General features: G+C 47.8%; 1 protein-coding gene across 2 annotated transcripts; it reads right to left on the reverse strand.

Moving 5' to 3' along the window:
• Positions 1-374: 374 nt before the first annotated feature.
• On the reverse strand, positions 375-27,891 carry TRIM35 (tripartite motif containing 35). 2 transcript variants are annotated; one of them, XM_040463026.1, is made up of 6 exons: positions 27,393-27,888; positions 14,222-14,317; positions 9,220-9,450; positions 5,549-5,571; positions 4,611-4,729; positions 375-3,203 (listed from the first exon to the last, which is right to left on the reverse strand). In XM_040463026.1, the coding sequence occupies exons 1-6, from the start codon at positions 27,825-27,827 to the stop codon at positions 2,626-2,628; spliced, it is 1,482 nt and encodes a 493-aa protein (XP_040318960.1). In that variant the 5' UTR covers positions 27,828-27,888; the 3' UTR covers positions 375-2,625. The 2 variants fall into 2 exon arrangements, with proteins under 2 accessions (XP_040318960.1, XP_040319026.1); XM_040463092.1 differs by lacking the exon at positions 9,220-9,450 and having other exon boundaries at positions 27,393-27,891.

Consider the following 27,891-nt stretch of genomic DNA (forward strand, 5'->3'; position numbering starts at 1 on the left):
TCACACTCTGTCTCTCAAAAATAAATAAATGTAAAAAAAAAAAAAATAGCCTAGCAGTTCCCCAAAGGGTTAAACAGAGTTCATGTATGATCCATCAAATCCACTCCTAGGTATATACCCAAGAGAACAGAAAACCTACGTCCACACAAAAACTTGTACAACCCATGTACAAGGCATGTTCACAGCAGCATTCTTTGTAATGGCAACAGATGAAAACGATCTGAATGTCCACTACCTGAAGAATAGACAAAATGCAGTATATCCACACAACAGAATGTGACTTGATCATGAAAGGGAACAAAGTCAAATACATGCTACAATATGGATGAACTTTTGCTTCCAAGGACACAAAAGGACAATGTCAAAAGAAAAAGTGGGTTTTAGCTCAAATATCATTTTTATTTTTGAAAAAAGAGGCCTAGGCTATCCAAATTGTACTCTTTAAAAAACCCCTTCCACTATCTATGTTGGAAATAAAAAAACATTTTTAAAAGTTTATTATAACTTAAAATAATTTCAGGTCAAGATTTTTGCAGAGATTCTATTTGATGGGCTAGATAAACACCAAGAGAATGCACACTGGTCTCAGGTGCTGGTCACCAAAGTGCCTTGAGCGTCAATGAGCCCAAGTGCCTTCCCGCCTGCACATGCCAGTCAGCCAACATTCCAACCCAGCCCCCTTCACCCAGTGGCATTTCCTACCGCGTCCCTCCCCGTGGCCCCTGCTGATTGTACACATCCCGTTGACAACGCTTCAGTTTTGAGTCGTCATTTCTGTTTTAAAAGCCCATTTATGTGAGGTGGGGGCACAGGGGGAAGAAAGAACTCGAGTCCTCGGTCGGGAATGTGCCCCCTGATTAGACCACCACCCCCACGGGACAGTCTTTCCTCCTACCACTCTGTTTCCTGGGACAGGGCAAGCGGACAATCAACATTTATCTGCAGGCATGAGCAAGGAGGAAGATGGAGGTGCAAGTTTGTAGGCACAACAGGAATTGAAAGGGGGCAGAAGCAATCAGGATGACAACACGAAAGGCGACAGGGTGTAAGACAAGCAGCTGAGGCCAGGGAGGGCAGCAAAGGCCAAGCGAGGCCATCTCCCGCCCTTCTCACCCCGGACCTGAATGAAAGGGGTCCCTCATTACTTTATGAGGACGAATCAGAGCTGTTTCTTCCACAGCAATCACAGGACATAATTTCCCAGTCCTCCTATCTCATCCCAGATGAGGAAACTGAAGCCCAGAGAAGGAACGGGTCTAAACTGTGCTTTTTTAAATTGTGGGGTTTTTTCCACTTGCATTGTATAAGTCACTTTTTAAGGCTAAAATGTAAAAAAAAAAAAAAAAAAAAAAGTGTTTTTTAAGTGAAATAGTCCAAGAAGTGCAAATAGATAAATCAGAGCTAATCTGATGGGCAGCCTTGCCTATTCCCCAAGGGGACCACAGGGGATCCTGGGGAGCAGTTTTAAAATACTGGTATAAAGTGATAGACAAGTTGAGCCCAGGTCCTGCCCCAAAGCCACAGCAGCAGCCCTGTATGAACTATATTTTCTTATTTTCTGTATTCTTGAGGCTCTGGCATCTGGGGCCTCACAGGCCTGGGGAACCTGTTCCTCCCAGGAGAAAGCAATCAACTCCCCGGTGAGCACGCCTTTCATATGCAAACCAACCCATCCTGAGCTATACCCCCAACCACTTCCTTTACCTGGCTCTCACACTGGGGGCCAAGGTTCCCCTCTGGATCATCCCTGACAAATGGGGACAGCCCCTATGTCCCAGAGCCTACCAAAAGGATTCGAACTAGAAGATCTCAAACCCGTCTACCCAGAGCCCTGCCCCACCTGTTCCTATTGCTGAAACCACAATAAAGTCTCCAACCTGTGCTTCCTCAACTCCCCCTGCCTCCTCACAGACCCTGATGCTTCCCCTGACGCTGCCCTGTGTGGCTACTCCCAAAGGTGCGGTGGGGCCCTCCTCTTGGGAGCTGTAAATAACAATCTCTTTTCAACTGCGGCCCTCTCCAGGTCCACTGGCCTTGCCATACCTGGATAATAAAACCTACGTTTTAAAACAGGCCCATTCTAGGGGCGCCTGGGTGGCTCGGTCGGTTAAGCGTTTGACTTCAGCTCAGGTCATGATCTTGCGGGTTCAGTGCGTGGGTTTGGGCCCGCCCTGCGTCAGGCTCTGTGCGGACAGCTCAGAGCCTGGAGCTTGCTTCGGGGTCTGTGTCTCCCTCTCTCTCTGCCCCTCCCCCGCTCACGCTCTGTTTCAAAAATAAACATTAAAAAAAATTTTTTTCAAAAACAGTCCCATTCTAGAAGCAAATGTCATCCCCAGAAACCCTGGCATTAGGGTTTAGAAAATTCACATCCTGAAGGTGCCATGGCTCTGAGGAGTGAGGGATCTCTTGGATGACTTTTAACCGTGGGCAGAGAAGGGACCAGAAATGAAGGAGAAGGTCTGGGGCCTGGAGCCATAGGAATAGGACAAGACAGGTCAGCAGGAAGATGCTGGCAGAGACAGTCGATTCAGAGGTACTGAGGTGAACGTGGACTGAGGAAGGGCAGAAAGAGAGCAGGACCACGGACCCGGTCCCAGGCAGCATCCATCCGGCTCCAGGCCAACCTCAGCCATCCAGCTCCTCCTTGACAGTGATCCGCAGGGGGCAGATGCGCAGAGGCTCGGCAGGCCCGTCCCCCCGCATGCCCCCCAGGTAGAAGTAGGGCCGCACCTCCCCGAAGCGGGCGTGGAAGGTGTAGAGGTGGCAGTGGCTCTCCGCGTCGTAGAAAGACAGCTCGCCCTCCTCACACTCCAGCTCTACGCGCAGGCGGCGGGGGATGGCCGGGACCAGGGCTGACGTGGCCGGGTCCGAGGTCACGCAGTGGTCTCCCTCCACGCCCTGCGTGCGGCACACGTACCAGAAGCCTGAGCGGGTGTCGTGGTAGCAGCTGTGCGAGTGGCCTTCGGCGCCGGCGTCCTGCTGCAGCCGCATCACACCCACCCGCCAGCTGGGCAGCCCCCCCAGGTCCACCTCCCAGGTGTGGGAGCCCTGTGAGAAGACGCGGGAGCCCAGCAGGCACGGCGCTGAGGAGAAGCGCTCCGGGTTCTCCACCTGCACACGGTAGCCGTGGTTGGTGACGCTGGTGAGGTCATTGGACACCGAGAGCCAGCCGGCCGCGGTATTGGGATCGAAGCTGAAAGGCACTGAGAGCAGAGGGGGACAGCGGGGGCGAATCAGCAAACCTTAGGTGCTGCCTGCCTGCCACGCCAGCCGATGCCTCCATCCCCCCAAAGTGACCCGCTGTGTCCCAACTGGCCCCAGGGCGTGGAGGGAGCTGTCCAGGGCTGAGGGGCAGGGTTATGGGCTGAACTGTGCCCCACCGAAAAAGACGGGGATGTCTTAACCGCCAGTATTTCAGAAGGCATCCTTATTTGGGAGTGGGGTCATGGCAGATGTGACTGAGATGACATCAGACAGGAGCCGAGTGGGACCTTAACCCACCATGACTGTTGTTCTTGCCAAAGAAAGGGGAAGGGACACAGACACACGAGGGAGCAAGGCCAGGTGATGACAAGGGCCGGGATCCAAGGGCTACAGCTGCCGGCCAAGGATTGCTGGCCAACACCAGAAGCCGGCGAGAGGCAAGGAAGGCCCTCCCTATAGGTTTCAGAGGGAGTACGGCCCTGCCGACAGCAGCACTCTGGACTTCTGGCCCCTGGAACTGCGAGAGCAAGTAAATCTGTCATTTTACGGCACCCAGTGTGCAGTCCTTTGTTAGAGCAGCCACAGGAAACCAACAGGAGCAGGGGCCCCGGGTGCTCACAAAACTCCATGACGATTTGGAGAAGCACGTAACATCCCTCTGGGTGGGTCACTGACATTTCTCCCTACAAAATCACGTCTTAGCTTGGGTTGCTACACAAAAATACCCCAGGCTGCGTGGCTTCAACAACCGAAATGTCCCTCTCATGGTTCTGGAGACTGAAGTCTGAGGCTGGGCTGTAGCGTAGTTCAGTTTGGGTGAGGCCCTCCCTCCTCGTGGCTCACAGACGGCTGCCTCTTGCTGTGTCCTCACACTGGGCAGAGGGGAGAGGAAGCCGGCCCTCTGGTGCCTCTCCTTGTAAGGGCACTAACCCCATCCTGGGGCTCTATGCTCATGACCTCATGTAACCCAAATCACCTCCCAAAGGCCGCACCTCAAATGCCATCACATTGGAGGTTGGGCTTCAACCTACGAATGTAAGGGGACACAAACACTCAGTCCGTAACGCCCAACAAACACAGTGACTCGCGTGGCCTGGTGTCACCTTAGAAAGGCGATCCTGAAAGGAGGAGACCTTCCATAACCTACACGGTCCAGTTCCGAACAGAGAGGGCAGCCAGCTCCTCTTTCTGCAGAGGTGGCCGAGTGTCAGGACCCAAAGACAGGGGCTCTGCCAGAGGGTTTTGAGTGGTGGGGCTGGGGGTGGAGAGGGCACCAGGCAGCTGTCTGAAAGAGGCTGGAGAAGGTCCGACAGGATGGGAAGCTAAAAGAGAGGAGTGCAGCTGGCTCTGTGCCTCATGTAAAGTACCCCCCTCCTTCCTGTAACCCTGCCCGCACCCCCACTCACCAGATTCAACGGACGTGACCATCTTCCTCCAGACGCGGTACTGCAGGGAATCCAGGTACTTGCAGACGTCGATGAGCATCCCGGGCTGGACGGGCTCCGGCTCCATGGTGCAGAAGAGGCTGGGAAGGGAGGGAAGGCCTGGTGGGCAGGGCTGCGGCCGTGCATCCTGGGCCTAACTGGGTCAGCCGGCCACGGGCGACAGGACTCATTCCCTGGCCATCCTACCCATGACAAACCTGGGCTGGGCTCTGATGGGAGACGAGCCAGTAGCCAATTGGGCTGCTGCTAGCTCTCTGCAGGATTCAGTATTCGGGCTCAACCTGCCCCAGCTGGGACAAATATATACAGGAGGTTCTCAGACACAGTTCCCCTTCTTGAGGGCACAAAGCATACTTACTATCTGCTCATGGGATGTCTGAGTCGGAAGGGACCGTAAGGGTCCCCTAGTCCCAATGTCCGAACGTATCATTGGCCTTCGCTTCGAACACCTTCGGTGCCGGGAAACTCACTACTCTCCAAAGCATTCTCTTTCACCTTCGTACAGCGGTGACTGGGATACAGTTCATCGCTGTGAGCCCAACAGACATCAACGCAAACCGGTGTGTCCCTGAGGCTCTCAGAGGGAGGGGCTAACCAAGAAATAAGCTTAAACGTTGGGATGGCCCCCTGAGAAATACAAGCCATGTGCAAGATGACACATTCTCTCCCCACACAACGGACGGTGATTTTCCACACTCAGAAAAACAACACTTCACCAGCATAAATCGGAAGTGGAATGGCTCAAAGGAGGGCTCTGTCCACCTGGCCAGTCCCCACCACTCCCTCTGGGTCATACCCAGCTGGCTTCATTACCTGCCTGGCCCTGGAGCCACTGGCGCTGGCACCCCTGGTATTTCTGCCTGCTCTTCCCCTCCCCTCCATCAGCTTTGGCAACTTACCGACGTTTTCGGCTTTTGTGTTTCTAAAAGAAAAAACAAACAAACAAAAAACAGAGCCATAAGCACAGGGAAAAAAAAAAAAAAGTAAGTTTCTGATCTCAAAAGTAGCCCTACATCCCATGTTCATGGACCAGAAGACTTCACATTGTTAAGATGGCAATGCTCCCCCAACTGATTTACAGATTCAATACAGTTCCTATCGAAATTCTAGCTGGCTTCTTTATAGACACTGACAAGGTGATCCTAAAATTCGTACGGAAATTCAAGGGAACCAGAATAGCCAAAACAATCTTGGGCAAAAACAAAGTTGGTGGCTCACACATCCCGACTCCAACGCTTACTAAAAGCAAGAGTAGTGAAAACAACGTGGTACTAACATAAGGACAGACATACAGATCTAATGGACACTGAAAGTCGAGAAGTAAACCCTCACATTTACTGTCAGTTGGTTTTCTACAAGGGTGCCAAGGCCATTCATTGGGGAAAGAATGGTCTTCGGTAAATGGTCTTCAGTGGGACAACCGGACGTCCACATGCAACAGATTGAAGACGGATTCCCACCCTGCACCACACCCAAAATTTTCTGAATTAACTCAAAACTTAAATGTGGAGCTAAGCCTATAAAATTCATGACCCTGGATTAGACTATAGTTTCTTAGATATGACTCCCAAAGGATAAACAGCAAAGAAAACACAGACCAACCGGACTCCATCAAAAGGAAAAGCTTCTGTACTTCAAAGGAAGTTACCAAGAAAGTGAACAAATGACCCACAAAATGGGAGAAAATATTTACAAATCACATACCTGCGAAGTGTGCATAATGCCTAAAAACCGTTACAATTCAACAACAAAAAGACAAGCAACCCACTTTAAAAAATGGACCAAGGATCTGAATGTGCAGTTCCCCCAAAGATATACAAATGACCAACAAGTACGTGAAAAGATGTTCAATATCATTAGCCACTGAAGAAATGCAAATTAAAACCACAGTGAGATACCATTTTGCACCCACGGCAATGGCTATTTTAAAAAACAGTCAGGAGGTGCCTAGGTGGTTCAGTCGGTTGAGTGTCCAACTTTGATTTTGGTTCAGGTCGTGATCCCAGGGTCATGGGATTGAGCCCCACACAGGGCTCCGTGCTCAGCACGGAGCCTGCTTAGGGTTCTCTTTCTCTCTCTCCCTCTCTCTCCCTTTGCCCCTCTCTCTCCCCTGCTCACGCTCTCTCTCTAAAATAAAAATTTAAAAATAATAAGACATTTTCAAAGAAAGTTAGCGCTGGCAAGCATGTGGAGAAGTTAGCCCTCATACACTGCTGATGGGACTATAAAATCAGTGCAGTTGCTTAGAAAGCAGCCTGGCAAACGGTTAAACTTACAAGTTACCGTATGATTCAGTAATTCTATTCCTAGGCACATACTCAAGAGAAATAAAAACATATGTCTACACAAAAACTTGCACATGAATGTTTATAGCGGTATGATTCATAATCGCTAAAAAGTGGAAGCAACCCAAATGTCCACCAATTGATGAATGGGTAAATAAAATGTAGCATATCCACACAACGGATAATATTCAGTCCTGTACTGATACATGCTGCAACAGATGTAGTTTCAAAACGTGCAGAGTGAAAGAAGCTGGTCACAAAAGGCTACATGTTATGTGATTCCATTTATATGAATCATTTATGGAAAATGTCCAGACTAGGCAAATCCTTAGAGATAGAAAGTAGATTAGTGTTTGCTGAGGGCTGATGGTGGGGCGAGAGGGGGAGCATAGGAGGGTGACAGCTAAAGAGTCCGGGGTTTCTGTTGGGGGGGGTAAAACTAATTCTATGTCTGATTATGGTGATGGCTGTATAACTCTGTGACTACAGTAAAAACCACTGAACTACACATTTTAAATGAGTGAATTATACAATATGTGAATTTTATCTCAATAAAACTGTTACATTAAAAAAGAAAAAATCAGGGCACCTGGCTGACTCAGTCAGTTAGGCATCTGACTCCTGATTTCGGCTCAGGTCACGATCTCACAGTTTTGTGGGTTCAAGCCCTGTTTTGGGGTCCGTGCCGACAGCACGGAGCCTGCTTGGGATTCTCTCTCTCCCTCTCTCTCTGGTCCTTTCTCACTTGCACTCTGTCTCTCTCAAAATAAATACATAAGCTTAAAAAAAAAAGGTCATGAAAGCACACTGGTCATTGGGCAAGACGACACTTCCAATTTCCTAACCAGAAACAGCAAGGAATCTAGCTTTTAGAATCCACCAAATGATTTTATTATCAGGGGCATTTTAGAGACAGGAGGCATCAGGATTCAAAGCTTTGTATGAGGCAGAGAACCCCAACAGTCCCTGGTGGGGATGTGACACCCACCCAGCTTGAATGGAAGATGTCCCTGTCCCTTCTCAATCCACTCTACAAAGAGTCCCCTTTCCAGAGGGTTCGGCTGTTCTCTAAGTGGAGGAGATACCTCACCATCCTAATCGATTTCCAAACTAGCTTTCCATTATAGAAACATCTCTATAAAGACCTAGTGACTCATGGGGGGCAGGAGGCAGGGGATGAAAGCAATAAAAAGAAAAAAAAATCAACTAAATAGATATTTTTTAAAGAGAGAAAGAGGTCACCCTTTTATTTAAAAAAAAAATTTTTTTTTTGATGTGTATTCTTTTTGCGAGAGAGACAGAGTGTGAGTGGGGGAGGAGCAGAGAGAGAGGGAGACACAGAATTCAAAGCGGGCTCCAGGCTCCGAGCTGTCAGCACAGAGCCTGACACGGAGCTCGAACTCAACAACTGTGAGATCATGACCTGAGCTGAAGTCTGACACCCAACTGCCTGAGCCAACGCTGGTGCCCCAAAGTCACCCTTTTCTTAAGAAAACAATAGAGAATATCAAAATGTCATATTTACATTAAAAAGTTAAAATAATTGTATAACTCTAGAATATTCCATTTTGTCTTCTTTGTAAAATCCTATAACCCCTGTCTAATCATGAGAAAAACATCAGACAAGCCCAGGTGGGAGAATAGGCCATCTGGCCAGAACTCCTCAGGACTGCCAAGGTCATGAAAAAACAGAAAATAAGAAGCTGTCACAGACCAGGGGAGACTGGGAGACGGGACAACTAAATGCACTGTGAGCCCCTGGATGGGACCCTGGAGCAGAAAGAGGATAGTAATGCAAAAAGTGGTGACTCCAAAGAAGTCTGGACATTAGTTAATTACAACACACCCAGGTCAGCTTCCCGCGGACAAATGTGCCACAAGATGATGTAAGGTGTCGACAATGGGAGAAACAAGGAGAGGCGTACGGGGGCACTCGGGGCTATCCCTGCAACTTTTCCATACATCTAAAATTAATCCAAAATAAAAAGCTTATTTACCAAGTACTCCATTTGGAGCAGAGAGAAAAGAAAGGAAAAGAGAGCAAGAGTGAGTACAAGAGAGGAAGGGCGAGGGAGAAGGAAAGGAGACAGAGGCAGAGAGAAGTGAACTCTGATGAAAACTCTCTTGGCCTCCTGACGGGCAGAGAACTTCCTCCGAGGGCTCCGAGGGCCCAGCACCCCGAGACTATGGGAAGACGGGGTGGGCCGGGGCCGGGGGCCTCCGGCTGCCCACCGGCTCCCGAACACCTGGTCCCTGTCACTGAAGCCAGGCGGCAAACCCCTCACCATGAGAAAGGAAACGTCATCCTCCTTCATTTCCACCTGCAGCCGCTCAATCTCGTGGGCCAGAGCCTCTGTGTCCTCTGCCAGCCGCTTCATCTTCCCTTCAGCCAGACGCTGCTTCTCCCTCGCCTCCTCGGCCATGGCATCCAGGATGGCTTGCTCCTCCACTCTCAGGAACTCGCGAAGCTTGTCGAACTCCTGCCGGATTCGCCCTTCCAGCCAGGCAGCCTCCACCTGCGGCAGAGAGCAGGACGGAGCCACAGAGGGTCAGCCTCGGATGGAAGCCCTCGGCCGGCGCCTGGCCGCGTGACTCGGAGGTTTCTAACAAAGGAGCTCTGTTTTCAAAGGAAACCATGAGCAGACCCCCCGACAGGTAAAATGCAGGTGCAGTTTTATCAGCACAGAGTTGTAAGTTTAAAGCACACAGCATGACATTGTCTTGATAAATTGAAATCTCAAATCGAATCACTGCTTCCAGATGATGCCTATCGTCTGGATCCTCCTCAACACACACTAATCTGTATCTTGGTTAGGTGCACAACAGCAAGGGAAATACTGAATCGCAGAAATGAACTGCTGTTGTAAGAACCATTTTTTATTTTTTGAATGTATTTTTAAAATTTTTTGCATGTTAATTTATTTTTGAGAGAGAGAGTGCATAAACAAGGGAGGGGCAGAGAGAAAGGGAGACACAGAATCTGAAGCAGGCTCCAGGCTCTGAGCTGTCAGCACAGAGCCTGATATGGGGCTCGAACTTAAAAACCGTGAGATCATGACCTGAGCTGAAGTTGCACACTCAACAGACTGAGCCACCCAAGTGCCTTGTAAATAACAACGATGCTTAAAACTTATTTGCTGGGAATGCAAGCTGCTGCAGCCACTCTGGAAAACAGTAGGAAGTTCCCCCAAAAACTAAAAATAGAACTACCCTACGACCCAGCAATTGCACTACCAGGCATTTATCCACAGGATACAGGTATGCTGTTTCGAAGGGACGCATGCACCCCCATGTTTATAGCAGCACTATCGACAATAGCCAAAGTATGGAAAGAGCCCAAATGTCCATCGATGGATGAATGGATAAAGAAAATGTGGTAGATATATACAATGAAGTATTACTTGGCAATCAAAAAGAATGAAATCTTGCCATTTGCAACTACATGGATGGAAATGGAGGGTATTAGGCTAAGTGAAATTAGTCAGAGAAAGACAAAAATCATATGACTTCACTCATATGAGGACTTTAAGAGACTAAAACAGACGAACATAAGGGAAGAGAAACAAAAATCATATAAAAACAGGGAGGGGACAAAACAGAAGAGACTCATAAATATGGAGAACTGAGGATTTCGGGAGGGGCTCTGGGAGGGGGGATGGGCTAAATGGGTAAGGGGCACTAAGGAATCTACTCCTGACATCATTGTTGCACTATATGCTAACTAATTTGGATGTAGATTTTAAAAAATAAAAAATAAAACAAGTTAAAAAAAATAAATAAAACTTATTTGCCTTCCAATCTTAAGACTTCAAATCTGTCTGATCCAGAGGCTTCCCAACAGAGTAGGAAGTATTTACTTTAAAACCAAATCATTGGGGCGCCTGGGTGGCTCAGTCGGTTAAGCATCCGACTTTGGCTCAGGTCATGATCTCGCGGTTCATGAGTTCGAGCCCCGCGTCGGGCTCTGTGCTGACAGCTCAGAGCCTGGAGCCTGTTTCAGATTCTGTGTCTCCCTCTCTCTCTCTGACCCTCCCCCGTTCATGCTCTCTCTCTGTCTCAAAAATAAATAAACGTTAAAAAAAAAAAATTAAAAAAAACCCCACCAAATCATTAACGATACACATACTCCTAATCGTAACTACAAAAAGCTTTTTAAAAGTTAAAACAAACCCATAAATGCACTCAAAGAAAAAGCAGAGAAATATTTTTCACCTTGGAATGAAAAAGACCTTTTGTACAGCAGTAAAACAGAGAAGCCTCAAAGGAGATCATTGAATGGATATAAAAATAAGAAGTTGTTGTTTTTTTTTTTAAAGTAGGCTTCATGCCCAGCACAGAGCTCAACATGGGGCCTAAAGTCATTACCCTGACACCAAGACCTGAGCTGAGATCAAGAGTCAGATGCTTAACCACTGAGCCACCCAGGCGCCCTAAACATGACATGTTCTAAATGGCAAGAGACTACTAATAAAGTGAAGTACAAAAATACAATTCTAAGATGACCACTGGAAAAACAACTCGAAATGTGTGCCGTAGCAATGGCAGGTCACTATCTCATCTTGAGATTGAAAAGTTCAGTACATGATGAATAATATGCTCATGGCTCTGACAATATGTGACAAAATATTCACCGAAAAAGTGAAAATGACCCAGAAAAGGTAAAAGTGTTTCACTGAAAAAGAAATGACAAGCAAGGAAAAATATTTGCAACGGATAACAGACTGTTATTCTTAATATACAGAGCACTCCTATGAATCCACTAGAGGAAAGGGCAAATATTCCAAGGAAAAAAAAAAGCACGTGAACTGGTGTTCACAGAAGAAACATAGGGGCGCCTGGGTGGCGCAGTCGGTTGAGCGTCCGACTTCAGCCAGGTCACGATCCCGTGGTCCGTGGGTTCGAGCCCCGCATCAGGTTCTGGGCTGACAGCTCAGAGCCTGGAGCCTGTTTCCGATTCTGTGTCTCCCTCTCTCTCTGCCCCTCCCCCGTTCATGCTCTGTCTCTCTCTGTCCCAAAAATAAATAAACGTTGAAAAAAAAAAAATTAAAAAAAAAAAAAAAAAAAGAAGAAACACAAATGGCTTTATACTCGTGACCCGGTGTACAAACTGACTAACTGTCAAAGGCATGCAAATGGGAGGGTACTGCTGAAATACCGGCCCAAAAGATGGGTTGTGCGTGGTGGGAGAGACAGTGAAATGCAGGAGGATTTCTGTCCCACAGAAAGATAAAAAAGCAGGCAAGAAAACCCCGCCAGTGCAAAGTCAAGTCTAGCTACCCTGCCGGCTGGCAATCCGGAGCCTTAAAGGGGTAAACATCAAAGCCTTCACTTCCCTCATCAGCCTGCACAGACTGGACTCAGGGGGAAAGCATGAATCACATAGGACTCCTGCAATCTGACACCTGGCCACGCGAGAGTTGCACAGCGCCTGGGACGGGCAGACAGGTGCTAGCACCCGGACCTATGGACATGCCCCGGGCACCTCCACTGCAGTCCCGACGAGGCCAGCCACGTGAATGGATGGGGCTGGCCACAAAGGAGCTCAAGCCACAGAGGCAGAGCTCCAGGATTCCACGGTGACCACGGGAAAAGCAACTCACTACGAGTGTTCTGACCACAGGGTGGGAGGTTCCAGTCACTTCCTGTCTGGATCGGAACAGGGTGGGAGGTTCCAGTCACTTCCTGTCTGGATCGGAAGCTCAACGTGTGTTCTGGCTCTGACGGTATGACAAAATGATTCACTGCAACAGTGAAAACGCCTCTCAAATCCAGCTGGATGGTCTATAAGATGCGAGAGTTGTTGGAAGGACTTTTCTGTTGGGCACTTCACATGCATCCTCTCAAGTGAACGTTTAAAAATATTCTAGTAAGAGGAAGGCGCTCTCTTTCCACAGATGAGGGAATTAGCTTGCAGGGGGTGAGGGATGTGCCTGGAGGACAAGGCTTGGCTTTGGGAGTAGGTCGGCTTTACCGTTACTGCCCTAGCCACCCACCTTTCACCATCCTTTCTTCTACCTTATTCCACCAGCTCTGCGGCTCGGGGAAACTCCTTGGCCAGATGTTAAGGAGGCTCTTTCTCAAGCCTAGTCCCCTCCCGTGGGCACATGGGCATGGGAGGGGAGTGCCAGGCAGCCCAAGCCAGGTAGGTCTCAGCTGAGCTGTACTTAGTAGAAGTACTCACCCAGGGGGTGACAGAGCAAAGCCAGGACAACCCATCAGAAACCCGGCTGCCAATCTGCACAGGACTCAGAGGAAGAGAGGGTGCCCAGGCATAGACAATGACAGTGGGGACAGAGGGGAGACCATTCGCTCATTCAATTTACAACCCCTTATTGATCACCTACTGTGTGCCAAGAATCCTCTCAGATACTACTGCACTTGCTTTCGCTACATTCTAATGGGAGTACATAAAAAAAAAAATAGCAAGTTAATTGCAGAACATAAAATGGGGACATATGAGAGCAACTAAAGGAGAAGGCTGCTTGGGTAGGGTGATCAGGGAACGATTCTCCGAAGGGACGTCTGAGCTGAGATACTAATGACAAAGTGCCCCTTATGGGAGATCCGGGAGGGGACAGCTCACGTGAGGGTCAGAAGGCAGGCCAATGTAGCTGGAGCCAAGCATGGGAGGAGACGAAACCGAGGAGCAGGGAAGGGCGGGATGAAGGCCGTGAAGGCCACAGTGAGGAGTCTGAACTGTGTGATCTCAACAGTTTTAAGCAGAGGAGTGACGCAATCAACGTATTCTTCTAAAACATCAGTCCACTCCATGGAGACGGACTGCAGAAGAAGGGCAGAAGGCTGGGGCCCTGGTACACGGCCAGGTGAGAAACAACGGAGACATGGCCAGGACGCTGGAAACAGAACGGCAGGTGGACATGATGTATTTTGCAGTTAGAGGAGACAGGACTGCTATGGAGTGGACCCGGGGAGTAAGAGGGAAAGAGGAGGAGCTAAAGAGCCCTAGGTCACCGTTGGCTTGAGCAGCTGGGTTGGGTGGTCAAGTGCAGCACGTGTTGAAGTTAGACTGAAAGCACAGTGCAGATGACACAGGTAGTTTTTCAAGCCACTTCTGTGGCTGCTGGCGTGGCCTGTGCCCAGCTATTTAGAGAGGCCATGGCGGTGCAGCCACAATCAGCAACCTAGGACATGACCGTGCTAGACCCTCAGAGTTAGGGAAGGATGATTTTGTGTCCATACCCACAGCCAGGGTGGGCCCACCCTCACCTCTCCCCTCCCCCCATATCCCAGGTGTCCCTAATCTCCCCACTCAGCCAGTGCACTCACCTGATTATGCTTGGCGATGGCCTCATAGGAGCGCCGCACAGCCCAGAAGGCCTTGGCTTTCTCCCGCAGCGCATGCTCCATGTTCCTGCACTTGGCCTGTGTGAGATACAAGGAGGAGGCACATTAGGGCTGGAGGCCAGGCAGGGGGTGACACACCCCATTTACAACTGGAGTCCAACGTCAGTGTGGGCACAACTCAACCGTTTACTCAACCCAGTCTGTCCACATGCTGCAGGGCACAGCAGAAAGGGAAGTCCTATAGCCCTGACCTCCAATCCGGCATTTTTAGCATAAAGTGCTCTCAGATCCCTTCTAACCGGCCCCTTCGTTTCATACCTGGTACAGATGGGAAGACAGGGCCTGTTCCCTCGCAAGTTGGCCACAGTACAGCGTAGAAGGGCATCCCGCTCAGGCCTAAAGCTGGTCCAGGCAAGCCAAGAACCCCTGAGCTGCGTGCCAGTTCTATAGACCATGTGCTCACAGGCTCCCTTTCCCACTTTCTAAACCGGACTGGCCTGCAGTTAGAAATGAACAGATCTGATGGCAGGTTGGTCCAGTTATTCCTACAGGGCCCGATCTAAACACAGATCTCCCCACATCCCTACCTTGTGGCAATATTCTACTGGTACAGGAGCCATGGGAAACACTTTCATCACTGCTTTCAGCAAATACTTTGGTTTTAGTAGTTTTGTTTTTTTAAACTTAACCATTCTTGCTCTGATCTCCTTGGACTTCACTACCAGTTTTAGGTTGGATTCCTACCTTTTGTATTCAAGGCCTATCCATGTCTTTCCATCGTTAACCTTTTCACTTATCATTCTGAGAAAGCTTACCAGGTTTTTTTCTTTGGAAAAATAGTAACAATTCTAATGGCATTAATTATAAATGGCCAGCATTTACTATTTGCCAGGGAAGGTGCTAATTACTTTATAGATTATGTTACTTAATCATAACATTATCTCTGTTAGGTGAATATATTATTAGCCTCATTTTAGAAATTAAAAAACAAAAACAAAAGCACACAAAAGGGAAGTGACTAGCCCAAGAGCACACAGCTAGTATATGGCAGAATAGGGATGTGAATCTAGACAGTGGTGATAGCCAGCTTCTAAGATGGCCCCTGGTGATCCCTCCCTCCTGTGAGATAGGGCAATTTGTTGCTTTAAGCTTCCAGTTTTGGGGGTGATTTGCTATGCAGCAATAGAAGATACAGATTTGTCCTCAAAAGCCTCATCCCCACCTGGACCTGATTCGGATGATGACATTCAGGAGCTGATGCTATAACAAGATGTTTGGGGATCTTGGGAGTGGGTGAGTATATTATGAATGTGGCAGGGGTGGGGTGACATGAATCATTGGGGGCCAGAGGGCAGATTGAAGGAGGCAGCCTCTAAAGTGGTCCCAGCAGGGGTGCCTGCGTGGCTCAGTCAGTTAAGCGGCCAATTTCGGCTCAGGTCATGATCTCACTTCTCATGGGTTCAAGCCCTGCATCGGGCTCTGTGTTGACAGCTCAGAGCCTGGAGCCTGCTTCCGATTCTGTGTCTCCCTCTCTCTGTGCCTCCCCCACTTGCACTGTGTGTCTCTCTCTCTCAAAAATAAGCACTTCGAATGAATGAATGAATGAAATGGCCCCAGTAATCCCCACTTCTGGCATTCATGCCATGGTGGAATCTCCTCCCTGTGGGTTGGACCTAGCAACTTGCTTCTGATCAGCAGAATGTTGCAAAAGCAAAGGGAGATCATTTCCAAGATAGGGGACCAACAGCCTGTGCATACCCCTTCTCACCCTACATTGCTTGCTCACTTTGGATGGAAGCCAGCTGCCATGTTGTGATCTAGTCTAAGGGGTGGCCCACAGGGCTAGGAACTGAGGATGGCGTCCACCCAACAGCCCGACAGGACTGGAATCCTGCCAGCAACCACACGAGCGGGCAAATAAGCAAGCTTGAATGGTGACCTTGGCCTACTCGAGCCTTCAGATGAGACTGCAGCATCATGAGAGACTGACAGCAGACACCCCCAGCTAAGTCATGCCCAGATTACAGACCCAAAGAAACTGTGAGATAACATTTTCTGTTTTAAACCACTCTTTTTGGAGGTAATTTGTTATGCAGCAATAACTGAGCAGTCTCTTACTCCATAGCCCATTCTTCTAACTGCTGTAGTCCAAAAGTGATACCTCGTTTCATTTTCTGCAGATTTTGTTTTCTTTTCTATTCATTTTGGTCATTATTATGATCTCCTTGAGAACATATAACAGATTTTTAAAAATTATTTTCTGTAGAATAACATCTCTAAGGTGAGCCTCCCCGGTAGCAAAATAAAATCAGTATGAACCTCCCACAAGACCAGTGAAATATCACCCTAATGTTTTATTTTGTGGGACAAGAGGTCTTGTCACAAAGTCATGTAATAGTTCTGTGACATGCCAAATACGCGTGGATGACAGGCGTGAAGGAACTGCCCACACGTTACCCAGGGGTGTGCTGGTCCCAAAACAACACAGCCCAGCCCTCTGCCTTCGATTACGGGCTAAAAAAGATGGCAGGGGGCCGGGCGCAAAAGTCCCTTGTCCTTTCCCAAACTCTTCAACCACTATGAGAGTTCTGCTGTAATGCAGCAAAGACCAACCCCAAAATGACCCTTCTCTGAGGTGTGAGTTGATGAGATCCACCAATGGTTCTATTTGTAACAAGAGTTACTACTGACATGTACTGTGCATCATGCACCAGATTAAGCACTTTATAAATATCATGCTACTTAATTCTTACATTCCTGTGAGGCAGGCACTACACTCCACTTACACAAAGGAGAAAAGAAGGCCCAGAGGAGTTGAGTAAGTTGTCAAAATTATTGAGTAAGTTGTTAAAATTTATGTGAAGCTCAAGAATGGTCAGGACTAATAGAAGGTGGCAGAAATCAGAAGGTGGTTGCCTCCGACTGGGAAGAAGAGGGCTCTCCAGGGTGACAGAAATGTTCTAGTTTGTTCGGGGTGGCACGTATAGGGTGTGGATAACTGTCAGAACTCCTCAGATTCAACATTCAAGATCTATGCATCTTGTATATAAAGTCTACCTCGAAAATTTAAAAACCTATAAAATGAAAACATTTCTTGTCACTTACCGAGAGCTTTCCTCCCACAATGAAAGGAAATCCTGGCAATTTCTCCCAGGTTTAAAGAGTTGTTTTTTACCTTTCAATCTCTGTTGTTGACAACTTGTTTGCTTTGGCATAAAACATATGTGTGCCTTAAATACACATACATGTGGTTAAGTACAGAAGGTTATAAAGTGAACACCTCTGTAACCACACCCAGGATGTGTCCCTTCTGAATCATAACCCCTTCTTGCTGCCAGAGGAAACAAGGGTCCTTATTTGCATGTATTTCCCTGCTTCTCTTCATAGTTCTGTGCACCCATGTATGCATCCTTAACCTAAACAATATACTTTCGTTTTTCCCGGTTCTGAACTTTGTATTAATGGAACCATTCTGTGTGCATTCTTGTGTATCTTGTTTTCTTAACCTTAATGTAAGGTTTACAGGATTCAAATCCGTTACTGTATGTAAGTTTACTCATTCATTGTTGCACTGTATTCCAGTGTATGAATACACATTTACCCATTCCGTGTTCATGGACAGTTGGGTCATTGACACTCTCCAAGCAATACAAATAGCACATATCTTCCTGCATACATCACATATACACGTACACTTGTCTCTGTGCAAAATACTCCTGGAGGCAGAAACACTGGTGTGTGTATTTTCAGCTTTAGAAGATAACGCCAAACCGTTTTCCAAAGCAGTTGTACTAGCTAATACCACACAAGTGATGTTAATGAAGTGTTCGTTAACCATTGGATATTTATTTTTTAATCTGTTCACGTCTTTCAACCATTTTTTAACGGAGTTGCCTGCCATTTTCCGAATGGTTTGTAGGGATTTATTGTAAATGTGCAACGTCTTTCACGGGTTAGATGTGTAATAGGTATCTTCTATTGTATCGCGTGTATTTCTTAACTTCAATATGGTCAAATGTATCGGTCTTACCCTTTAGAGTTAGTTTTGAAAATACTCCCATACCCTAGGGTCAAAAAAAGTTAATTTGCTATATTATTATCATTTTTTAAGCTTTATGGCTTTCCTTTCTCATTTGGGTCCAATGTGGATACCTGGAGTTTATCCTGTGAATGGTATGACCTGAGAGCTCGCTTCCTCAGAACCATTATTTAAGAGTACTAGCATGCCCCACTGATACACAGGCCACCATACATGAAACGCAGATATGTTTCCAGTTCTCTAGTCTGTTTCCCTGGTCCACCTGTCTGTCCTCTGCCAATATCACACAGCCTTAATTTCTACAGCTGTAAAATAGATATATTTTGTAATATTTCTATATCTAATATAGATATCTAATAAATATCTAATATCTAATAAATATCTCCTAAGAATGTTTTTGCAATCGTTGTCCCTTAAAGTTTTCATACGAATGTTAGAATTAGCTTGTCAAATTCCACAAAATAATCACATTGGGATTTTGATTAGGATAGTACTGACTCTACACTCAGTTGAGAGATAACTGGCATCTGTAAATAGTGAGCCTTCTCATCTATGAATATGGTATATCCTCCATTTAGTCTTTGATGTCTCTCAATGAAATTGTTCCCCACTTCTCCCCCCCGCCCACCCGGCCAGAGATCTGCATCTTTGTTACCTTTATTGTTATAAACTCAATTTTCTATACCACTGTATTTTTTATTTGATATTTGCTACTGATATACAGAAATATTTTAATCTTTTTGCAACTGGCATTCTGTCTAAACTTATTTATATTCATAATTTATCCATAGCATCTTTTTATTTCCTATGCAACAGAAATTTCTACACAGATACATGTAATCATGTCATCTACAGATCATGCTAGTGTAGTTTCCCTCTTTCCTAACCTTATATCTTTTATTTATGATTCCTGACTTATTTTATTAGCTACAATTTTCAATACACAATTGAATAGAACTGGCCATAATGAGAAAACTTTCAGTGTTTCACCCTTAAATATGGTATTAGCTCTAAGCTTTTCAGGAGTTATACTTCATCAGATTGATGAGGTTCCTTCCGTTCCTAGTTTGCTAATTTTTTTTAAGTACTAAAGCATACCGAACTTTATCAAATGTATTTTTTTTCCGTCCATTGTCATAATCCTATTTAAATGGCACAAAACTAGGTTGTTTTCTTCTCTGACAACTTCTGTCATTTAACTGGAATATTTAACATAACCCAACATGTCATCCAACCTACCACCTATTTCTCCCACTTGTTCAGTATTTCCTTTTCTTCCTATTTGGGGATTTACTGTGCACGTTTTATTCCACTTTTTCCCTTTCCGTGCACTTTGTGGTTCGTCTAGGAAATACTGCATGTAAACAGTGTGAATTCAAATGAATCTAAACAATACACTTTTCACATTTGTTTTAGATATTCGGATTTTAACACCACACAACATACGTGTATCCAACTGGACTGACCACTCAGGGACCTGCATTATAGCCCAAGCAGTGTGTTCAATGAGCAGAAGCTGCTGGCTTCCTAGTGGGGGCTCTGGTGTGAAGCCTGGTCGGGACTCATACGGGTCATCATTGCCCTGGATGGAGCTAAATGGCCTGTGACACATGTGGAGCATCGACCAGGCCCCAAGCCCAAAAGAGCTCTGATTTTAGTTTCAAATTACAACACTCAAGGTTAGTTATAAACATGCAGAACAGGAAGCTTTTATTTACACTAAAAGGTTCAGAATGTGATTATAAGGTCTACGTCGTTGATTTTAAAAATTACAATTTGATTCTTTAAGCAGCAAGTTTCAATAATATATTTAATAATTAACCCTAAGGATTTTACAAAGTTATTTTGCCCAAATTATCCATTAACACAGGTGCTATGTGGTATAACAGAAAATGGGACGGGTGCAGGTGAGAGAAAGAATAAATACTATTTCCTAAGATGGTCACTGTGCCCCTCAAGTACTTATCAAAGTGCTAGGGTCATGTCTGCAGCCAGGGATGTCTGCCCCAAGCCAGATTTTCTGTCCTCCGAGGCCCTATGTATGCTGCTGCTTCTGAACGATTCCTGTCTGCACCGTCCAACAAGCCCAATGTGGCGCCGAAAACTCAGCTCAGGTTCCCCTCACTTCCTCAGGGAGCCGCCTTGATCTCCCCAGCAGAGTTCAGGTACATTCCGTGGGCTCTCACAGCTCTCAGGTACAACCCTATGGTCCCACTTACTACCCTGGATAATCACCTCACTTTCCTGGAAAGGCTGCAGGCTTCCAGGAAAGGTCAGGTCCTCTCGCCCCACACATGGTGCTCAACAAACCTTTGCAGAAGGAATGGACGCTTCCCCTGCAAGGGTAGAAACTGTCTTGTCTCTGCATATCCCCAGGTCTCAGCACAAAGCGGATGTGCATACCTACCTACCTGCCCAGTCAATGAGTGCATCCAACGTCCATGGTCTTTCCACTACTCCACACTGGCTCCTGGACTGAAAGTTAGGAGACCTGATTTATAAATAGTGTCTTCGTCACTAACCACTGGCGAGAACTTTGGCAAAGCCCTCTCTCTCACTGGCCGTCAGGCTCCATACCTTAGAGGGGTGCCTGGGTGGCTCAGTCAGTTAAGCATCCAACTCTTAATTTCGGCTCAGGTCATGATCCTGTGGCCGTGAGACTGAGACCCATGCTGGGCTCAGTGCTGGGTGTGGAGCCTGCTTAGGATTCTCTCTCTCCCTTTCTCTCTGCCCCTCCCCTCTCTCTCAAAAAAAATTTTTTTAATTAAGAAATAAGGCATGTCTCTGAAATTTCACTGTAAAAATGAAGAACAGTTCTTGGTCCATGTTTACCCAGCCCATTACCAGTGTCCTGGCACCTGCCTCTGGTTCCTGTTACTTTCCCTATTTCAAATGTTTGTTTCCAGGCAGACTGACACAGCAGCTAAGAGCTCTGGCACCCTGCCACCCAAGTTCAGATCCCAGCTGCCCCATTAGGAGCATTCATTTTCTTCTCTCTGCCCCATGGTTTTCTCATGTGGGTAAGAGGAATGAGACTGCCTAGCTCACAGGATTGCTGTGAGGTTCCCACTAGTCAATCCATGTAAAGTACTTAAGAGAGCACACCAGGCATGTGTTAACTCTCACTACTAAGTGCCGCTTAGCACCAGGTGACTTAACTCTCCTTCCGGGTTATTTCCCAGGCCTCTTAAATGCATAGGATAAATGCATCCAAGACAACTCGATCTCGTCCAGATCCTTTTCCTATCCAACTCCAACCCAGTCTCCCATTTTTCCTTTCCCCTCGGTGTGCTTATGAAGCAGGTGTCCACCATGGTGCCTTGTGCTGGGGTCCAATAACTCAGGAGCCTCAATAAGCAGTGTTCAGTAAGACCCCATCCCTGCCCTTGGGCACATGCCTCACCAAGCAGGCCATCAATGTCCTCCATGCAATTTGGATCTGGTAGGGCCGAGCCCATAATGGGGGGGTCCAGAAGGGGGTGTGTAGTTAGGAAAAGGGGGAAAATTATGAGGGGGGAGATTTAAGGAAAACATGGAATATTCCAGGCTAATATTTAGCCAGACTAATTGTAAGAAGGTAATCCCAGAAGGGGAACAGACTGGGGCTGGTGCAGAAGCTGGTGGGCAGAGAATGGCTCTCAAGTCAGTCCCATATGACGCGTAAGAAAGTGATCTGGACAAGGCAGTTCGAGGCCTGGGACTTTGTGGGGGTTCTGCAAGGCAGAGTAAACACTGGACTGGGACTCAGGAAATCTGAGTTCTAATCCTGCGTGCACCCTTTTCACTCCCTGCGGCTGTCACAAATTGCTGTATCTCTCCAAGTTTCTGTTTTCTCACTAGTAAAATGGAATCATCTCCTCACAGTGCCCTCTGGCTCCGAGTCTGTATATTTGGGGATCTCCAAGTTTTCCAGGAAGAGTTTTCAGTTAGTGTTTTCATTCAATGACCTCCACAAACAAACAAACCAAAACCAAAACACCTACCTAAGGTAAACCTTTTCTGAGTCACCTAATGAACACTGCCAACACACGCTTTCAGTTCCTACAACTTCAGGACCACTCTGTGTTTGCTAACAATGTCCAAGCTATACGACTTTCATTGTCTCGGCCTAATAGGGAAAGAACAGAAATACACCTAACAGGTAAAGGATGGGCTAGATCTAATGAAGGCCAATTACATCACAGCCAAGCTTTGGTTCTTCGAAGAAGGAAACTGAGGCTGGCAAATCAAGTCATCACATAGAAGAGGGTAAAGGGGTATCATGAGTATTGCCAGATAAGCCTCAGAGCCACCGAAGGAGCAGTGCTTGAGTTTCAGCAAAATAAAGGCTTGTAATGAATATCTGAACTAGAAGTGAATTGATTTTTGTTTTGTTTGTGCTTAATTTGTAAGTTTTGTGTGTCTGTTTTACTGCCTATGTGTGGAATAGGAGGAATTTACACTAGTTTAGTGTTTGTATGTAAGGAATATATTTTATTTCACAGTGTTAGAACAGTTTCTCCTCGAAGAAGAACGGGTACATTGTTGAGGTTTGAGAAACACGTGCCAGTGGATGTCCCTTCAAGCCCCAACATGTACTTTTAGTGATCTAGTTGAAACACTTATGTCATGTGTGGGGCACCTGGGTGGCCCCATTGGTTAAGCGCCCACTTCAGCTCCGGTCACGAACTCGCAGTTTGTGAGTTTGAGCCTGGCGTCGGGCTCTGTGCTGACAGCTCGGAGCGTGGAGCCTGCTTGAGATCTTCTGTCTCTCTCTCTGCCCCTCCCTGGCTCGTGCGCACTCACTCCCTCTCTCTCTCTCTCAAAAAATAAATAAATAAATAAATAAACATTAGAAAAAAATCAAACACTTATGCCATGTTTGGGTATCTCAGCACTTCCTTCCTTCGTGCCCCACGTATGTAGGTAGGACAAAATCTCAGATCTTTAACATGCCCTTCGTGCCCCTTGCGATCTGTCCTGGACTGGATGCCCTCATTCCCCGTCCAGACGTCTCTGGGTTACTCTGCATCCCTGCCCCCTGCCCCACCACCGCTGCTTGCTGCCCCTCACTTAGCTAACTCCTCCTGAGTCTTGAAATCACCTCCCCAGAGACTCCTTTCCATGCCCCAGCAGACAAAAGCAGGCTGCCTTGTCACAGTGGGTCACATCCTGTACTGTCCTTCACAGGAATGTCACGCTGAAACTACACCGAGGGTGACTATATATATATATGTATATACACACTTTTTTAAGTTTATTTATTTATTTTTGAGAAAGACAGAGCGAGCAGGGGAGGGGCAGGGAGAGAGGGAGACAAAGAATCCTAAGCAGGCTCCGTGCGACTTGAATTCACGGACCATGAGATCATGACCTGAGCTGAAATCAAGGGTCGGACGCTCAACCGACTGAGCCACCCAGATGCCCCTAATTAGTGTGATTGTTATTCAGTTATGTCTGATTCCAAGAAGCCAAGGGCTAGGACTCCTCTGTCCTCTGCTGGACATACTGTGCCTGGCACACAGTAGGCACCCACTGATGGCAGTTCCTACCCACTCAAGCCTCTTAAAACTCCTACAGAATCGGCTGCCCCCACTGCTCCCAGAACAGAGAACCGGCAGGGAAAGTCTTCCCCAGGGACCAGAGAAGTTTCTCACAAAGTCCATGACCAGAGAAGGGGCTGAACAAGGCCCCAGGTGAACTGTATATAGTACTTGCCCTGTGACTTCAGACAAGTTACTTCACCTGAGACTCAGTGTCGCTGTCTGTAAAATGGGGAGAACAGTACCTACATGTAGCAAGTTGAATAAAGACGTCCACATCCTAAAACTTAGAATTTGTGAATATATTATTTATATGACAAAAAGGACTTTGCAGGTAGGATGAAATTATGGATTTTAAGATGGACGATTATCCTGGATGGTCCAGGTGGGCCCAAGTCATCGAAGGGTCCTTTTAAAAGGAAGTTAGGGGAGTCAGTCAGAGAAGGCAATGAGACAACAGAAGCAGACGTTGGAATGATGGAGAAAGGGGCCTCTAAAAGCTGGACAGGGCAAGGAAATAAATTCTGTCCTGGCCTCCAAAAGGCACGTAGTGCTGCCAACACCTGGATTTCAGGACTTCTGACCTCCAGAACCATAAGAAAATACTCCTGTGCTGTGCTAAACTGCCGTGTTTGTGGCAATTTATTACAACAGCAATAGCAGACCAATATGCAACCTCATAGGGTTTTTGTGAGGATTGAATTCGTTGACATGTAAACACTCAAGAGCACCAGGCACATAGTAAGCACTCAAAAAGCGTCGGCTGGGGGCGCCTGGGTGGCTCAGTCGGTTAAGCGTCCGACTTCAGATCAGGTCACGATCTTACCACTTGTGAATTTGAGCCCTGCATCAGGCTCTGCGCTGACAGCTCAGAGCATGGAGCCTGCTTTGGATTCTGTGTCTCCCTCTCTCTGCCCCTGCCCCACTTGAGCTCTGTCTCTCAAAGATAAACCAAAAAAATTTATAAAAAAATAGTGTCGGCTGGTTCGATTATTACTTTTACCGAATTCCTCAGATGATTGCCCAAGTGATCTTTCTAAACACACAGCTCACCACAAAGTCCCTATTTAGAAGCTTTCAGGGCTGCCCACCGCACACAACAGAAGCCCCTCGGCCTGCTCTCCCCTCTCCAGCCTTCCCACGCTGCTCCCTGCCCAGTCACCCAGCACTATTTATTGTCTGACTTCGCCTACTACAGTGCGAGTTCCACAGGGCGAGGGCTCGGTCTTACCTCTGTGGCTTCAGCACCCCTAACAGGTCCCGAACACCACACAACAGGTCCTTGGGACACGGGTGCCTAACGCACGACTGAGTCCCACCCTGCGAAGGGCTGAGCACACATGGCTTGCATTGTCCTCACATCTTTCAGGACCGGACTCCCTCTGTCCTCATAGGTCACCCTAGGTGCCCATCAGTCTGACAGCATCATCCCTCTGCTTAAAACCCTCCTACTGCTCCCTAAAGTCTCTAAGATAAAGGCCAAGCCTCAAGGCCTCAAGGCCTCTTCTGCGCTCCATTCTCACTCTAACTACTCTGAAATCCTCTTACTGCCTGAACAGTTAGGCCTCCCAGCTTCTGGACCCTTACGTATGCTGCTGCCTCTGCCTGAAATACCCTCCCTCACCCCCTTCACCTGGCTAACATCTCCTCATCCCTCAGGTCTCTGCTTCAAGCTCCCTGAAGGTATGACATGTTGTTTATCTCATGTCTTGCAGTATCCCTGGGACCTAGCAGTACAAGGCATCTGCTGAATGAACAGGAAGTTGTCATTAGACCGTATGTGCTTCCTGGCACCTGACTCACTGTGAATCCCAGCTTAGCCCAGACCTGGGGGTTCTGCCTTAGTGCTCTTGGCCTCAACCCCTGCCCATCTTCCTGCTCTGTACCTGTGCCAGTCCCATGGTGATGAGCGATGACTTGATCCACAGTGCCCCGCCCCACCTCAACCCCAGCCCCCAGAATGCCCAGTATTTACTTTAGCTGTACCAAATCAGGACCTGGCACTTGTGCTAGAGAGTATGGGAAAAAGCATTGTTGTGGACCACTGTTAAACACGGCAACAGGCGTTACAGGGTTATCCCTCTGGCAAGTTACTGTGGTATTCAAACATGCGTTCTGTTAACATTCCCCTTTACTTGAACTCTGTCAAAATGTGCAATGGAACTGTAACCAACTTTCAATATTTCTTAAGAAAGGCATTAGGGGTGCCCTGATGGCTCAGTCTGTTAAGCATCAGATTTTTGATTTGGGCTCAGGTTATGATCTCACAGTGTGAGTTCAAGCCCTGCATTGGGCTCTGCACTGACAGTGTGGAGCCTGCTTGGGATTCTCTCTCTCTCTCTCTCTCTCTCTCTCTCTCTCTCTGCCCCTCCCTCCTTCGTGCACACATGCTCTCTCTCAAAATAAATAAGCTTAAAAAAAAAAAAAGGAAAAGAAAAAAAGGCATTGAAAAGAAAACAGGGTCTGGAGACCAGTGCACCTCCTTTTCAATACATTCAGCTTCCTACCAGCTTAACCAGTGGGTCTGACCCATGTGTTAATAGCTAAGGAAATAGTGTTTCACACCCTGTGCAATTTTTATTTTAAAAAAAAATTTTTTTTTAATGTTTATTTATTTTTGAGACAGAGACAGAGCATGAACGGGGGAGGGTCAGAGAGAGAGGGAGACACAGAATCTGAAACAGGCTCCAGGCTCTAAGCAGTCAGCACAGAGCCCGACGCGGGGCTCGAACTCACGGACCGCGAGATCATGACCTGAGCTGAAGTCGGACGCTTAACCGACTGAGCCACCCAGGTGCCCCACCCTGTGCAATTTTTAAATCAATCAGTAAAAATAAAATAACAGCCAATGCCAGAGTACAATAGACGTTTTCACAGAACTTCTGTTTCAATTGGCACATACATATGAGTGCTCTGGATCACAATGGAAAAACCATGGGTTAAAGGTCAAAAATTGTGAAAACTCCTGAGATGGCTAATCCTTACTTTCTGATCATTTCCCCTTCCGATACCAAAGTATTCTCCATGTTACTTTTGCCCTGTACATTCCTCACTTTATTTACAGCCACTGGAACTCTAGGCATTGGGGCGCGGAGTGTGATCCAGAATAAACCAGTTGGCCAGGGCCAAAAGCCTCTCCACTACTCCACGATACATAGGGCCAACTCCGGGAAGTATGTGACCCACTTTGGAAGACCTTATCCCTGGGCTCCCCAGGTCCTGGGCTCCCGCACCTCTAACCTGACTGCCCTAAACTCCAAGATCCTTGGGCTTTACCCACTCCTGTGCTTCTCAAATGGGCCTGAGCCACACCCTGCTGGGGTAACCGGTGCAGGGGCTCGGCCCTTCAGAAGTGGGTGGGGCCGTCCTGAGAACAACGTGTAACCCCAGTTCCCACACTTCCTGTTTACTTTCCCTCTTCTCCCCTCGCAGGCCTCCTGGCCCGACCCCCCTGTAGGTTAGCGGAGTCCGAGGGGGCGAGGTCTGGGCACACAGCTCTGAAGGGAGCCGTGGGGTCAGGGGTGCCGAGGTCCGGTCGGGACACGGCCGCCACGTGCGCTCTCGGCCACCTCCCGCACACTGCCGCTCTTACCCGAAAGTCGTGGGCAGTGTCTTTCACTGGCTGCACGCGGTGCCCCTGGTGCCGGGAGTCGGCCTGGCACGAGCAGCACAGCAGCTCCTTGTCATCGAGGCAGAAGAGGCTGAACTGGCCGCGGTGCAGGCGGCAGAGGCGCGCGGATCGGTGGCCCGCCCAGCGCGCGCCCTCGGACTCCTCGCGCAGCAGTTTCTCTACCAGGTTGTTGAGAGTGTGGTTAGTGCGCAGGTCGGCTAGGGCCGCGCGGTCCTTGCACACCGGGCAGGTGGGCGTCACCTGCACCTCCCAGCAGCGGGTCACGCACCCGCGGCAGAAGTTGTGGCCGCAGCGCAGAGTCACGGCATCGCGGAAGGGATCGTAGCAGACGGCACAGAGCAGCTCCTCCTTGAAGGAGCGGGAAGGCCCGGGGGACACGGCGGGGCCCAGCTCCATAGCTGTGGCCACCGGTTCCCAAGCCGGTAACTTTGACTCCCACCCTTCCCACCCACCTCGAGGA

Source organism: Herpailurus yagouaroundi, unplaced genomic scaffold, assembly GCF_014898765.1.
Source record: "Herpailurus yagouaroundi ecotype Mexico unplaced genomic scaffold, PumYag 28, whole genome shotgun sequence".
NCBI classification, from domain to species: domain Eukaryota; kingdom Metazoa; phylum Chordata; class Mammalia; order Carnivora; family Felidae; genus Herpailurus; species Herpailurus yagouaroundi.

Bases quoted from the DNA above. Each gene is read 5' to 3' on its own strand.
- TRIM35 (XM_040463026.1), bottom strand. From the start codon at position 27,827: ATGGAGCTGGGCCCCGCCGTGTCCCCCGGGCCTTCCCGCTCCTTCAAG. The intron at 9,451-14,221 runs GTGAGTGCACTG...TCTCTGCCGCAG, and splicing joins CCATCGCCAAGCATAATCAG to GTGGAGGCTGCCTGGCTGGA. The intron at 4,730-5,548 runs GTAAGTTGCCAA...CTCCCTTCCCAG, and splicing joins CACAAAAGCCGAAAACGTCG to CCTCTTCTGCACCATGGAGC.